Below are 14,968 nucleotides of genomic sequence, written 5' to 3' on the forward strand. Positions count from 1 at the left end.
CCACCCTGTATAAACAATGGGGAAAAGTAAATGAGGAAACACAAGAGAGTGGTAATATAGGTTAGGTTACATGGAGAGAGGAAAACTGAGAGCCTGGGGATGGGATGAAAAAGATACTTTTCACCACAATGCCTTTCATATCGTTTGTATTCTCTATGATTGGAAGTCTTACCTATTCCAACACACACACACACACACACACACACACACACACTTTTCTCTCACATACACTTTCTTTAAAGAAATAACTTATTGTGGGAAAATACACGTTTACTATTTTAATTATTCATAAATGCCCAATTCAGTCATATCAGATACATTCACGATGCTGTGTACCCACTATCACTATCTATACCCAAATCATTTTCATCAACCCCAACAGAAACTCTGGACCTGTTAAACCGTAACTCCCATTTCCCCCTACCCCTTAGCCTCTAGTAACATCTAGGCTACCTTTTTTTCTCTATGAATTGGCCTTTTCTAGGTATCTTGTATAAGTGGAATCATATATTATTTGTCCTTCTGTGTCTGGCTTATTTCAGTATCCCACATACACTTTTCAAAAAAACATCTATCAACTAGATAAAGTTTTGAAAGTCTGCAACGTCTTTAGAAAGAGAGAACTGACCTTGTGAAATGTGTGGATATGTCTCAGACAAGGTTGCACCAGCCTCTGGTGATTCCTAGAAACCTCACTGTAACTTTTAAAAGGTTAGCTAGTAGCCCAGCTTGCTAATGCCTTCCTCGCTCAGAAAATGAAGTGAAATAGCCACCATTTGCCACGAGCCTTGGGAAAGCCTCACACATGGCAGAGCTCTTTAACTGGGGCCTAAAGGCCTTCACAGGGTCCAGGAATCTTTTCTGAAATAGTATGCAAATGTGTTGTGTGTGGGCCTTTCTGGAGAGTTCTTTAGCATTTGAGATTTCAAAGTGGTTGCAGTCAGAAAAAAAAAAAGACTAAGCACCATTACTAAATGTAATGCTGTCCCTTCCTATGAAACACAGGTAAGAGGCCTTCATTCATCAACCAGTTTGTCCAAGTATATGGTTAATGAACCCACACCAAAAGATAAGCCTCTGACATGGGCCTTGCACATGGCGTCATGAAGCTTCTGACTTCTGACCAACAGAGCTGTAGGAAAATAAGTTTGTGGTAGTGTTACAGCAGCAGTAGAAAACCAATACAGTACCTAATTCACATGGAAGTTTTCTGGAATTCAGTTTGTTAGTATATCTAAACAACTTATAACAATGCCTAGTATGTTGTAAGTACTCAGTAAATGTTCATATCCTTCTCAAAGGTGAGAGGAAGCACAGGTGTAAAGATGTAAATAATTCTATGATGTGGTATAAACACCACAATCAATGGCCTAACCAGAACCATCTTCAAAGGACTCTACTTTCTAATTAAGTTCCCAGAGATAATAAATTCCAAGATTACGACAGATATTCCTAAGAAAATTGCCTAAAGTGGGAGCAGCAAACTCAAATGCCCGTGTGGGCTTTGTAGGTAACATGAAGAAGGGAAACGGGCAAGCTGGGAATTACCGCAGATCGGGGAGGCAGCCCCATCCAAGGGGCAGATCCCAGCCCAGTTAACGGATAGCAGTGAAAATGCAATGCAGGTTCAGTCTTGCCAGATACTTCAAAGTCCATTCCTTCTTCTGTGAAATCTCTGGTTTTTAATTGTTGAAATCCAATTCATATTTAAACACATACAGACCCCACACACAATTTTCAGGCTAAACTGATTGTCTATGAGCTGCCCTAGGGCCAGAGACCCTCGGGTTGGTATCTCTGGCCAGTTGGTGAACAAGCCCCAAAAGGTAAGCTCCTTTTGAATGCAGTTTTTGGCCTTCTTATATTCTTACATCATAAAAGCATCTTTTGCAGTGCTTTTGGTAGTCTGCATAAACCTAAGAAGCCATGAATTATATGAAATTCTTATCATGTTAAAGAGAAAGACAACTTCAAATTATGTTCAAATCCACTTTTATTAAAATTATTTGGCAATTCTGGCAGCAGTACAAAGTCTTTGACCACTGGACACGTTAGACATGAGTTTATAATTTTGGTTTGTTGTGGGTTTGGGTACCTGTATTTTTCTAAATCTTCTGCCCTTCATTTCATTACCAAATGGCAAAGCACCTTAAGTTTCTCTATCTACAATACCCTATTATTTATAGAACAAGAATTTGTAAAATAAGATTGAAAAAATAAAATGCACAGATTCAAAAAATTCTCTTCAAATATTAAGAACATACAAAGTATATTGAAGACATCTACATTTAGTCCTCCAAGTAACAAGGTGGGTGGTTTGATGTCTTGTTTTTATTTATTGCTAATTATAGTTCAGAGACCAGTGTTTCCAAAAACTATAAAAACCTTCATTGACATTCCCAGTATAGTTCCAATGAGTGGAGCACTTGATTTGGCCTTTAAAATCACAAGCCTTTTTATCTTTAGTGGGATTTTTTTCTTCTACAGTAGCTCAGGGCACTATTTGCTTACTTAATGCCTTATAATTAGCATCTGCCTTATAGTAGATCTAAGTATTGGCCTTGTAAAGTATATTACTGGACAGCAAATGGAAGGAGGCCTTCCTGTCCAAGGCAAAACTTTCACCGGACCTTAAAGTAAAACCTCAGATGGTCTGGTGCTCCTTAGTTGTTCTCCAGGGATCCTGAAGTTGTCTGTAAGAAAGAAAACAAGAAAGCTGTGTAAGAATCTTGACATGAGACATTTCTGCTTGTTCTAAGTAGTCCTGTTTTTCTGGCAGTATATGAAAATCCACTGCAAGGCAGTGGAGCCCTGTTGTTTCCTTCCTGTGATAAGAGTATCTCTTGGGGCTTGGAATGCAGGAAATAAACAGAGCAATCACTTGAGAAAATTCTGCCCTAGCTTCTTTCAAAGGCTGTACTTTCAGAAGACTGATAAGGATGTTCAGTCTTTGTTTTCGTGCATTGTGTATTTCTGGGCATTCCCATGACTAACTAAAGACCATTCCCATTCCCCAAATGGCCAATTTATTTCAGTGACAGAAGATTGCCACACCATATTATTGTTGGTTGCCATCACTACTCAAAGACAAAGCAACTCGGCAATCAAAACAGGCAAGTTTCTTTATTTATTTTTATCAGAATAGGGTCTCAACTTTGCAAAGGTTAACTATGTAAGTTATTTGTGTTATCTCAGCAAACTGGACCTATGAACATTAAGTCACAGTAGTAGCAGTTTTATCAATATAGTTCTCACTCTTATTTCCCTAATAAATGAAGAGAAAATATTTTCTTTAGGATTAAGCATACAGTTTGAAATTTTGAATAAGCAATTCTTTGCATCTAATTTAAGTATTATTTTATAAGTTGAAAATACAGTCTCCAAAGTTAAAGAAAATAATAGAATATAATGGGCCTTTTCTCCAAGTTAAGGCTTATCTCAAGAATACTTAAAAATACTTAAAACTTAAGATATTTAAATAATATCTAGAACAAAAAAGCAATGCATCAGTGTAATGTTGCCAACCCACAAAGCACTTAAACACAGGAGAGAGAAATTATACTTACAAATGGAGTCCTGATTCCAAATTTGCTATGGAATGTCATGGTGACTTTGTTTTTATGTCCTGTTCTTTGATCAAAGGCATGGCATGTATCAAAAGGCGGACTGTACAAGTGAAGGCTCACGGCAGGTTCTGTATGGCTAATATTCTCTACTCGATGTAAGCCAATGGAATCTAAACAATATTGAAGAGGGATGGGTAGATGAAGGAGCTTAGATGCTAGCTGTAGGTAAAAATCTGGTCAATTGCCCAAGATCCTAAATCAACTGATACATATGAATTATTAAAGATTAGTTAGAACTGAACTTCCAGTTAAAAATAGTAAATGACACGCATTCTGCTTTTTCCTAAAAACTTCCCTACAACTGCAGTAAAATAAAAAAGGCATCAACATACAAAGATAAAGGGAAAAGAAAAAACTTTTTTATTAAAGTTTTAAAAAAAATCTTTAAAAATTTGAAAGCTTAGAAGTAGATGGATGGCTTTGCAGAGGAGAGAAAGCTAAATCCTCAGCTACTCTTGGAGATGGCCAAGAAATAACCTGATTTATATCCTGAAGCTAACAAACAGCTCAAGAACTGGCAGCACATGTACTTCCTGAAATGAAGGTGAACATAGGCTATAAATACAAGGACTGGTTGAAGCCTATTTAAGTTTCGTCACAAAGCTTTTTCACCACCTTACCTTCCCTCCATCCCTGGTAGAAATCGGAGATCTATTCTCTAGAAAGAGTACAACAGATAAACTCAGGACTGGTGGATACCCGGTGAAAAACAGGTGACTTAAGTGAAAATTTACACATTGAGTGGTAAGATCTCCACTTTTTTCATCACATGGCTGCCAGAATGCTGCCAGACAGGAATTTCTTCTCCAGGCAGGAGATGGGAAGCAGCTTCTCTGAGAATCTGATCAGCTCAAGAAAAAAGTCCTGAGGATATCACCATTGATTGTTCCTCAAGGAAAAGATTTACCAGATGATCCTAGAGTAAAGTCCAGTTGACAAACACCATCCATGTTTGAAAGCTACCAATTAACTTTTTTGTCTCTGGTTTTTAAATATTAGCACATAGTCAAGGCCATCACACATGTGAGCAGAGCCTCTAGTATAAAAGAGGCCAGAGCAACCTGAAAAAAAGGCAACATGAAATAGACACTACTCAAGAGAAGGCTTAAAAAAACAAAACCAAAAACTTATCATTAATATCTTCACAGAGCTAAGAGGAAGGGAATTCCCTAGTGGGCCAGTGGTTAGGATTTGGTGCTTTCACTGCTATGGCATGGGTTCAATCCCTGGTCAGGGAACTAAGATCCCTGCAAGCCACACGGCATGGCCAAAAAAAAAAAAGAGATGAGGAAAATACTATATAAAAAGGACTAGAGAATAAAAAGAGCTTTTAGAAATATAAAGATGATAGCAGAAATAAAAATCCGAATAGAAGGGTTGGAAGAAAAAGCTGACAAAGACTCAAAGAACAAAGGGCCAAAGACAGAACATAGGAAAGATAAAAAACCCAAAAAAACCAAAAAACTAGAGGACTAGTTCAGGAGGTTTAATATCTGATCAACAGTAGTTTCAGAAACAGAACAACAACAAAATCAAAGAAACAACTTGAGAATATTTTCTTGAATTGAAGGACATGAATTTCTAGATTGTAAGAACCTACTGAGCTCCCACCACGAGTGTCATGAAACAAACTGCATCACTGTGACACTGGGGACAGAGAAAAGACACCCAAAGAGAAGTCCCCAAAAGTTTCTAGAAAGAAAAAATAGGATTTATACATAGTAAGATTCAAAAATCAGAATGGTACCAGGCTTTGAACAAGAAGAATGGAAACTAGAAGACAAAAGATTACCTTCATAGTTCTGAGAGAAAATGACTGCCAGGTCATGATTTCATATCCAGCTAAATTACCTATCAAGTTGCAAGGGTTGTATATGGAGATTTTTAGATATAAGAGGTTTCAGAAATTTACTTTCCACGAACCCTTTCTCATAGGGCCGTTGGAGGATATGTTCCACCAAAACAAGGCCAAGAACCCAAGACAAAGCAGACATGAGACCAGGAAACAAGGGGAAAAGCACCAGGAGAGAGTAAAGGGAAAGCCTGGATGATGTGAGGGGACCACAGGATGAGCCCTGGCCAACCAATCCACACTGAAGGAAGTCAAAAGGCCTGGGGGAGATGTCTTCAAGATTAAAATAAACAAAATACTTGATTTTTATAACTATGTTGATAAGAAACTTATATAGTAAGGAGAGAGTTGGAAGATTAATCAAGGAAGGAATTCAGTGTATTAGTGTAGTTAATATAGGCACCTAATTTGGCCTTACGCTTTACAATCTAGCTCCATGAGCTTGCATGGCAAAGAAGAGCAAAGCCCAGAAGCAGACGACTTTGGTTCTACTCCCAGCTAGACTGACTACCTTTGAACAACTCAGAACTTCTAGGATCTTCTGTCTTCCTCATTTAAAAAAACGGGGCCTAATTCTCAGATCTGCAAACTCTTTGATTCTATAGCCTACTGCTTTTATAATACACTGGCTTGCTTTTGAACAAAAGTTAAACATTCTGAAGAACTGACTGCCCTTTATACAAATAACTTATTTTCCTCCAGTTGCACCTCCAATAGACCACCCAATGCAAGCAAAGATCCCACAAAAACAAGTCACCCATCCTTTAGAAGTCCCCAAAGCTCATGTCTGATCCCTAATGTTAGTAATCCCAGCATTATTATTATTATTATGTCTTTGTCCCCTTTTCCTTTATGCCAATGATGTACTCTCTGTCACAGTAATATCAGACCTTTCTTGGTGATACTTAGGGATGCCAGCTTGGCTGAGGCAATGTTCACCTTCTGCCTATTACAATAGGTAACTTGATCTCCTTGCCCCACTCTCCCTTTCTTCCACCCTATGACGCATATTGCTACTGGATTAATCAAGATATTCCCGAACAAAATTCTGCTGACCAAAGAAAGTTTTTACTTTAAGCTAGTCTTGGAGGCTAAGGCCCTGATCTTACTTTACTCTCCTACTACTCCTATCCAAGCCCATTCATCTTCTCCCCCGGATAGACCATTCCTGCATAGTCTTCATTCTTTGCAATGTCTGAATGAACAACGTTCTTTGAACATGGGTTGTGCCTTCACCCATGTTCTTTCTTGTACTTGAAACATCTTTCCCCCCCTAATCACTATCCATATCTAGCCCTCCTCCTGCATCTGTAAAAAATCAAAGGTTAAAAGTTGGTGGCTTTTGAGTAATACATCTACAGAAATATTTAGCTTGTCCTATCCAGTATTTTACTGATTGGCAAAATTTCCCATAACAATCAGAATTTCCCATCTCTATGGAAAAAGAAGTCAGGACAATCTCACTGGAGCTGGGTGACCACATTGTCCCTTTAGACAGGGCAGCTTGCACACCAGTTCCCACAGCCTAGTTCCGGCCTGCATCACTCACTCACTTTACCTGCTTGGCTCCTATAGACTTTTGCATTGAAGACCCTTGAAAAAAAATCTTAGGTGTTCTCCAAGATCTAATGTAGCTTTATAAAGACTCTATGACTCTAGCTGAAAGTAATTATTTTGAAAGGCTTTTGGCTTTATTGTGAGCAATACCAGTAATCTTGTTCTTAGAAATCTGGTGTGCCTGCTATATACAGCAACCCTCAAATAAGAGTTTCCAACCACCTGAGAAACTAACCCCTTTGTGCTATGTGAATGGGGGAAAAACTTCCTATACAATCTGACTTGCATTCTTAAACTAACTGAACAATTTAGGCCAAGTATCAAGGCCAATACTGAACGTTAAGATCTAAGAAGAAAGAACCTGCTTTGCCAGAAAAACCTCTGTAATATTTTATTTTATGTAAGTGGGATAGCATCCCAACTAAGACTATGGGCTTTGGCATCAAATTCTTTGGGTTCAAATCCTGAGTGACCTTGGACAGGTTATTTAATCTTCCTATGTGTTGGCAATTTCATCTGTAAATGGGAATAATATAAAAAGTTATCTCAGGACTTCCCTGGTGGTACAGTGGTTAAGAATCCGCCTGACAGGACTTCCCTGGTGGTACAGTGGTTAAGAATCCGCCTGACAATGCAGGGGACACGGATTTGATCTCTGGTCCAGGAAGATCCCACATGCCACAGAGCAACTAAGCCCGTGAGCCACAACTACTGAGCCCACGTGCCTAGAGCCCGTGCTCCGCAACAAGAGAAGCCACCACAATAAGAAGCCCACTCGCCGCTACTAGAGAAAGCTCGCGCATAGCAACGAAGACCCAACGCAGCCAAAAATAAATAAATTCATTATAAAAAAAAGTTATCTCATGGAAGCTTTAAGGAGCTTTTCGGAAAGTTACTAAGTCCTTTAGGAACACAGATGTTAATCACTGCCTCTACTGAAGAGCATTTGGCTCTCCCATATCACGTGTAGAAGAAAGAATGAATTCTTTGTAAGAGATCTAGAAATCATTGCTAAATAATGTGCTTCAAAAAGTTTCTCTTGAGAATACTCTTTTTAAAGTAAGCTGTATGCACTTTAGTAAAACAGGGACTAGTTAGCATTCTTAATCACTTCCGGAACATTTCTTTACATTTTCTAATCAAAGACTAACACTTCCAAGTCAGCCTCACACCTTTATTAAGACTCTACTTATGTAAATTCATGTTCGATTCTAACTGTCCTAAGACTTGGTAGGTAAATGACTCTTCAGTGGATACTAACCTGCATGCATATGTTTTTAATAAGTGATTCCAATCCACACGCAAAGCTTTAAAAAGACAAAACCCACTGCTTTTAGATCACTTCCTAAGCAGATGAAATCATGACTCCATGATCCAAGTTCTATTGTACACATGTAAGCAAGCAATATTTCAAGTGGGAGTTCAAGGTTTTTCCCACTTGTTAGAAAAATTGGATGTTACCGTTGATGTAGGCACACTGGTTTTCCCTCAAGATTCTTTCAGACTTCTTGATCATCTCATTGGATTTTTTGTCAGGCCAGGCAAATAACGTCTCCTTTAGATTTCCCTGCAGCATCTTCAGAAAGCAGTGGGAGTCAGTGTGATCGTGGATACTGCTATATATACACAAAATGACAACTAAACTCAGTAGACGGTCCAGAACCCACACTTGTAACAAATCTGTCCAGAGCTTACAGCTGCAACTGTCAATAGGACATCTCCCAGGTCAATATCCATTTCAGCTGGAGTTTTAAATGTCATCAATTTATAATTCAACATTGTTCAGGGCAAAGTAATAAAACACTATGTCTTCCATATCAATGCATATAAGGGGTACAGTTTTGATCCATACCCTTACTGAAGAACAATTCATCTTTTTAAACCTTGTTGTAATACTACTTTGATAACAGAAACACAAAACCAGTAACCATTTATCTTCTCCAAAATGTAGCTTTTAATAACTCAATTAAGCTGGGCTAGAAATTGACTTAAAAACTACATTAGAGAAATTTTAGAGTGGATAAAGATCCTTTATCTGTAACTGCATCACATTGAGAAGATCACATAACAGTGTTTTTTCCCCAGGCTTTTTCTTTTTTCTCCTTCCTCTGGGGGACAAAAGATATGCACATGTGTGTTACCAGCTGAAAATTATACTATAAAGCATATGAAATGTTAATATTTTATACATTTAGAGTATCCTATCTGTGATTACCTCCCAATATTGATGGGAGAAAAAAAGCAAATTGGATCTGGGGAAAGAGTTTATTCCTATAATCTTAAATAGTATTTAAGTTTATTAAGTAGTATTAGCTATAGGGTTGATTAAAAAATATGAACCTGTATACGCTATAGCATGTATTTCATATGTTGAATTCTGTTACCCCATATATGTACCATGAGAACTTGTTTCGTAATTCACAGAGCCTCGTTCTACTCCTGACATATAATCTGCTTTCAAAAAATGTTGAGAGAATGAAAACAACTTCATTCTATATGAGTAAATAAATGCACTCTATAGACCTAACTTTCCAAAATCTTGTAAATTCATGTTTCCTTTTTCCCACCAAAAATGGGTCTGGATTATTGTTTTTTGTTTTTTTTTTATTACCATTCTCAAGAGACTGAGAAGGATCTGCTTAAAGAGGTAACAATACTTGACTGGTAGTAAGACTTGCAAATATATAAACTAAGGAAAAATTAAGGGACCAAGTTTCAAGAATTGGTATTAGTCTAAGTTGTCTTATCTTCTGTATACAGAAACTAAACAATTAGCTTGAAGTAGAAAGAAATTTTCTGAATTTGTGAATTGCTTTTCTAGCTCCAAATCTGGATGCTTTGGTCTTTGGTCCGACAACTGTTTACACACTTCAAAGCACCACAAAGGTCAAGTTTTAGCACAACTTCATAGAAAGTTTAACTCCACAGAACACAGAGAGATTAAATTAAGCTGGTTACTTACCTCCACCTCCTTTGATTTACTACTTATTTTGGGGGAAGGTCTCTCATAATACATGGTATATGCTAAACCCCTCACGCTAATTCCCATGAGAATTTTTGCTGGGATTAGGGGACATTGCGAACAAATAATTACAACATGCGATCTGTTAGTGCTCACAAGGCATGTGGCCAGCCTGGCACTGTACTTTTCATATGCTGGAATAAATACTGAATAAATATCTGAATGAATAGTTGTATTTACCTGCCATGTCCTTCACCCCAACATAGAATCATGAGATTAAATTTTCCATTTCCTTGATCCACAAGATTTCGGGTATATCTAAAAAGAACATTTTCAGAAGTTTGAATTTGGTCGATGAGACAAACACAGGGAAAAATAAGTGTGTCATATAGTATCATTCATTTACAAATGCTAATATTTTTACCTCGAAGCAACTTTAAATGTGGTTGTCTAATTAGAAATCGAGCACAAATGAAAGCAAATATTTTTTCACAGTTCATTTAGACATTTTTGTATTTTGAATCACTGTGTTCATAGCTGCTCAGTTCTAATTAATGGCACGAAAAAGGTAAGAGAAAAAAATTAAATTCCTTGAGTCTCCATGTGACAGCCTCAAACTAATAAAAAGAATAAAAATTTCTCACAGAAAGCATTTTGCACTACTTGCACTACTGCGCTAGGCAAGAATGTTGCTATTGTCTTTTTTTCCCCCTCCCTGTAGCTAAACCAGAGTTTGAGAAACAAGGTTTCATTAAAAAGCTGTTCTAGAATTCTCCTTAGTTTTACTAGAGTCCAGACACAAGCAACATCCACATTCAAAAGCATCATGCTGAAAAGTCTCCACAAATAAAGTGGGCGTTGACCTAAGTACCAGGACAAAAGTGACTACACTTGGGAAGTAAAATAACACTCTAAACCTTTTACAATGAGGAGAAATTAGTAATTAGCCCCCAGAAATCCCAAACCAAAACAACCACATCCACACCATCCCCCCACCCCCTCCAAAAAATCAACTTTAGTTTCTATTGGTCCCACAGGTACTCTTGACACCATCTAATTAACAAAGTTCGATAATTATGACATTCATTTAGACTAATTTTTTTTAACACTTTTTATTGGAGCATAGTTGCTTTACAATGCTGTGTTAGTTTCTACTGTACAGCAAAGTGAATCAGCTATACGTATACATATATCCCCTCTTTTTGGATTTCCTTCCCATTTAGGTCACCACAGAGCATTGAGTAGAGTTCCCTGTGCTATACAGTAGGTTCTCATTAGTTATCTATCTTATACATAGTTTCAATAGTGTATATATGTCAATCCCAGTCTCCCAGTTCATCCCCCCCGCCCCCCGGCCCTTTCCCCCTTGGTATCCAGACGTTTGTTCTCTATGATAGACTCATTTTTAAGGAAAGGAATCTTAATCCCTTTTGTTTGTTCACATGGTCATGTGTTCACTTATGTCCCACATGCCCCTTCCTCCCCTAGGCTGGAGGCCAGGTGCTGGCAGAGTAGGATCACTGAGAGAGTTGATTAGTAAGTGGTTTTTAGATATCAGTCATCCTTACTTTGGAGCCCTTTAAATGACCTAGCAGGCAGCTGTGCACACAGCCTTTAATTCACAGTAAATGTTTCCTGTACCAGGGATCCTACTTTTCCCTCCTCCAACCCTAGGGTCTTGCTTCTCTGGGACTTCTTCCAGACAATTTACTGCTTGGACCCCAGTGGAAAATATTTTGTCTTGATTCTTCTGCACTGGCCTCCCCAAGGTCAGAGATCAGATTCCTTCACAGTACTAGGACACTTATTACGTGCGCAAAATACTACCGCATTGACTTCTGCTCTCCCATCTCCCTCCCTCCCTCCTCCAAATGCCTACCTAGGAGTGCACCCATTATTTTACTGAGCTGTGCTTCAGAAACCTGTGGAATAGGTCAATCCAAAGGCTTCAAGTGGTTTAGAGCTTGTCAATTAAGATAAATTCAAGGCCCCTGGAAATGCCCTTGTTCTATAGATTAAAAGCCCATACAGCGTACCTTGGTTAATTAATTTCACTTGGTCAGTAATAAATCTAGGCAGAAGAAAACTATTATGGTACCTTGTGTCTATAGGAAGTTTAGCAGTGGCTTACAGTGTGGGCTCTAGAACAATAATGCTAATTTGAATCCTGGAGCCACTAAGGGACATTAGTATGACCTTGTGCAGGTAATCCAACCTTTTCATTGCCTACTATTCCTCACCTGTAAAACAGGGATAAGAATGGTACCTATCTCAGAGAGCTGTTGTGAGGTAATCAGTTAATACATGTGTCAAGTGATTGGAAGAGTACTAGAGCCCATAACAAGCCTTCAATCACTTGGAGCTAATGGCAAAATTACTCTGGTAGCTTTATTGGCAGCCACAGAAGGATAGGAACCAAAGGAATTTCCTAGAACCACTTGCAAGTGGAAAACAGGATCCTAAGTAGACTTCACTTTTCTATTTCAGTTCCTAAAGTACAACTGAAACAGCCCTTGGCGACAAAACTTTACCAAAAACACTGTCTATGCTGACGTAAAGGGACTAACTGAAAGGGCTTCAAAGGAAAGCTTCTTTTCTTATTCTTCTCTTTCAACTATGCTCCTTTCCCTGACCTCATCACAACCAACCATTAAGACTGAAGTGCTGGTTACCCTTCGGAAAAGAAACCCTCACTCTTCAGGGTGATTAAATTTTACTTCTCTCCCCAGAGGATTGGTAGGCTGTTGCATTTTTTACTTAATCTCCAAGCCAAGGCTGCAAGAAGCAGACTCCCAGGGCATCTCACTCAAGCACCTCTGAGGAACAGGGGTCTTCAATTTACATTCCAGACCCTCAGATCTAAGGATAAGAAAAAGCATATTGCTTGGGGGCTGAAAGAGAAGCACTCGTTTATTTCGAGAAACTGACAGTGGGTTTAAATAAACCCGCAGCCCGGGGAGTCCAACTGGTTTGGGAGAGGGGGCAGCATAAACTGAAAAATAGCAGCTGACAACCCCAAGCCGTTATTTTGTATTAACAAAAATGCTTGTTTGCAGACGCCTGCTTGCAAGCTACCGAGGGAGAAGTGATGGAGAATTGGTGTCGTGTAACTGCGTCCTCCAACGTCACCCTTTTCTCCGGACCGCTGTTGGAGTTCTTTCCTGAGAACACCCCGGTTAGTCCAGACAGCCAGAGTCTGAGGGCGTCCAGCCCCCGGGGTCTCCCCGCATCTCCTCCGTGTCCTAGGCTAGCGACGGCTCCGGGGGGTTGGGGGTGGGGGTGGCAGAAGGAGTGGCCGTTCGGAAGCCGAGGGGTTGATCAACGAGAAAAGAACAGAAAACTTGCACCGCTCGGTGGCCTCCCCTCTGGGAGCCTGCCGCAGTCTCCTACCAGTGGGACACGCCTTCGGCCCAAAGCGCCGAACGCCCGCCCCCGGGTTTGCGGGCGAGGAGGCGCGGCGCCGGGGTGCGGGAAACGGCCGGGAGCACTGGGAGGGTGGGCGCTGCGGGCGCCGGGCGGCCCGCGCTCTCCGGGAGTCAAGACCCGCTCCCCACGCGCCCGCGCCCGCTCGGACTCAAGAGTCGGCTCCGGAGAGTCTCGGCGCTCAGGGCGAAAGCACGCTCACCTGTACTGGTCGAACTTGGCGTACACTGCCCACTCGGCGGGGCTGCTCTCGTAGGCTTCCAAGACGGCCTGCACCTCCTCCACATTGACCTCCTCGCCGGCGAAGAGCTGGTGCAGGATGCGGATCAGATCGGCCAGGGTGCGTGGCTTTAGCACCTCGGTCCGCTCCATCCCTTGCGGACTGGCGGCGCGCGTCTCGCTGCTGGGCTGCGGTGGAGGAGCTGAGCAAGCCGAGGAGCCGGGGGCGAGTTCCTAGCTGCCAGCCAGACAGTTACACACAGACACGAAGCCCCCAAATGCACAAGTGCCACAGCGTATAGAAACCCCCGCCAAGATACCCACCGTGGCAGATCAGAGTACGGGCCGCGCACACAAATCTGGACCAAACCTGCTAGGTTCGGCCTCCCCGGGCCCTTTTTAAGCTCTCGGAGTCACCGGGAATGTACCAACGTCCCTCGGAGGGTGGGGAGAAGCGGGGAGCGACCTGAGAAGGGTGGCGGAGGCGCCGAGGGCGTGCGGACAAGGCCCACGCACACGGCCCCGGCTCCCTCGGCACCCCGGCCCTAGCGGAACCCTTCTCTCCCGGGTCCCGGCGCTCGCGGTGGGCTTCGTGCAATCTCTCCCCCACCGTAGCAGGCCGTCTTTCGGCCGCCCATCCCAACCCCTCTTCCCCCCTCCCCCGCTCCCTGAGGCTCCTCTGTGCTGCCTTGGCTTGCGACGCTAGGACGTCGACAGAAGGGGTCTGGAGAAGGGGCGCAGGACGCTGAGGAAGGACAGGGACGTTTCCTTCCAAGTGGAGCCGAGGGGTTGATTTTGAACAGTTTACAAAGGTTGAGGATGGAGTCCACTCCCAAGGTGGAGAGCTTCTGTTCTGTCGATTGAAACCATCGATAATATGCTCCAAGGCTAGGTGAAAATAAGTCAAAGTCTTATTTTAAAAAAATTTAAATGTGCTGTGCTTAAATTACAGTTTGACAAGGGAGGCTGGGGTCTAGAGCAACACTGGCGAAACAACAGAAGGCCGGGTATCCCTCTTTGATTTTTAAAATCAAACATTTCCTTTAAAATATTGATAATATATCCAGGGCAAAGACCTGATGTTTCAAGTAATGGGTCAAAGAAATGCTGATTTTTTTTAAATTCCTAATACAGTAATTTAAAGGGTTCTAATCAGATTATTTAAATCTTTCAATTCTAGGCTTGTGCTTGAAGTAGCCTACCAGTAATACACACAAGGAAATGCATTTCTATGTTGTGCATAGCACATAGCAGCTTTGAGATTAACACAAATTAAGTATGAATGAAAATAAGGAAAAAGTGAAGGACAGAAGAAATGCCAGTAGAGAT

At 40.9% G+C, this 14,968-nt stretch overlaps 1 protein-coding gene across 2 annotated transcripts; it reads right to left on the reverse strand.

Moving 5' to 3' along the window:
• Nucleotides 1-1,975: 1,975 nt before the first annotated feature.
• On the reverse strand, nt 1,976-14,081 carry CDO1 (cysteine dioxygenase type 1). 2 transcript variants are annotated; one of them, XM_057538115.1, is made up of 6 exons: nt 13,964-14,081; nt 13,623-13,877; nt 10,238-10,315; nt 8,497-8,651; nt 3,567-3,736; nt 1,976-2,693 (listed from the first exon to the last, which is right to left on the reverse strand). In XM_057538115.1, exons 2-6 carry the CDS (start codon nt 13,790-13,792, stop codon nt 2,664-2,666), a joined length of 603 nt encoding a protein of 200 aa, XP_057394098.1. In that variant the 5' UTR covers nt 13,793-13,877; nt 13,964-14,081; the 3' UTR covers nt 1,976-2,663. The 2 variants fall into 2 exon arrangements, with proteins under 2 accessions (XP_057394098.1, XP_007192182.1); XM_007192120.3 differs by having other exon boundaries at nt 13,623-13,999.
• Between the last annotated feature and the right edge of the window lie 887 nt (nt 14,082-14,968).

The sequence above is a fragment of the Balaenoptera acutorostrata genome, chromosome 2, assembly GCF_949987535.1.
Source record: "Balaenoptera acutorostrata chromosome 2, mBalAcu1.1, whole genome shotgun sequence".
NCBI lineage: Eukaryota > Metazoa > Chordata > Mammalia > Artiodactyla > Balaenopteridae > Balaenoptera > Balaenoptera acutorostrata.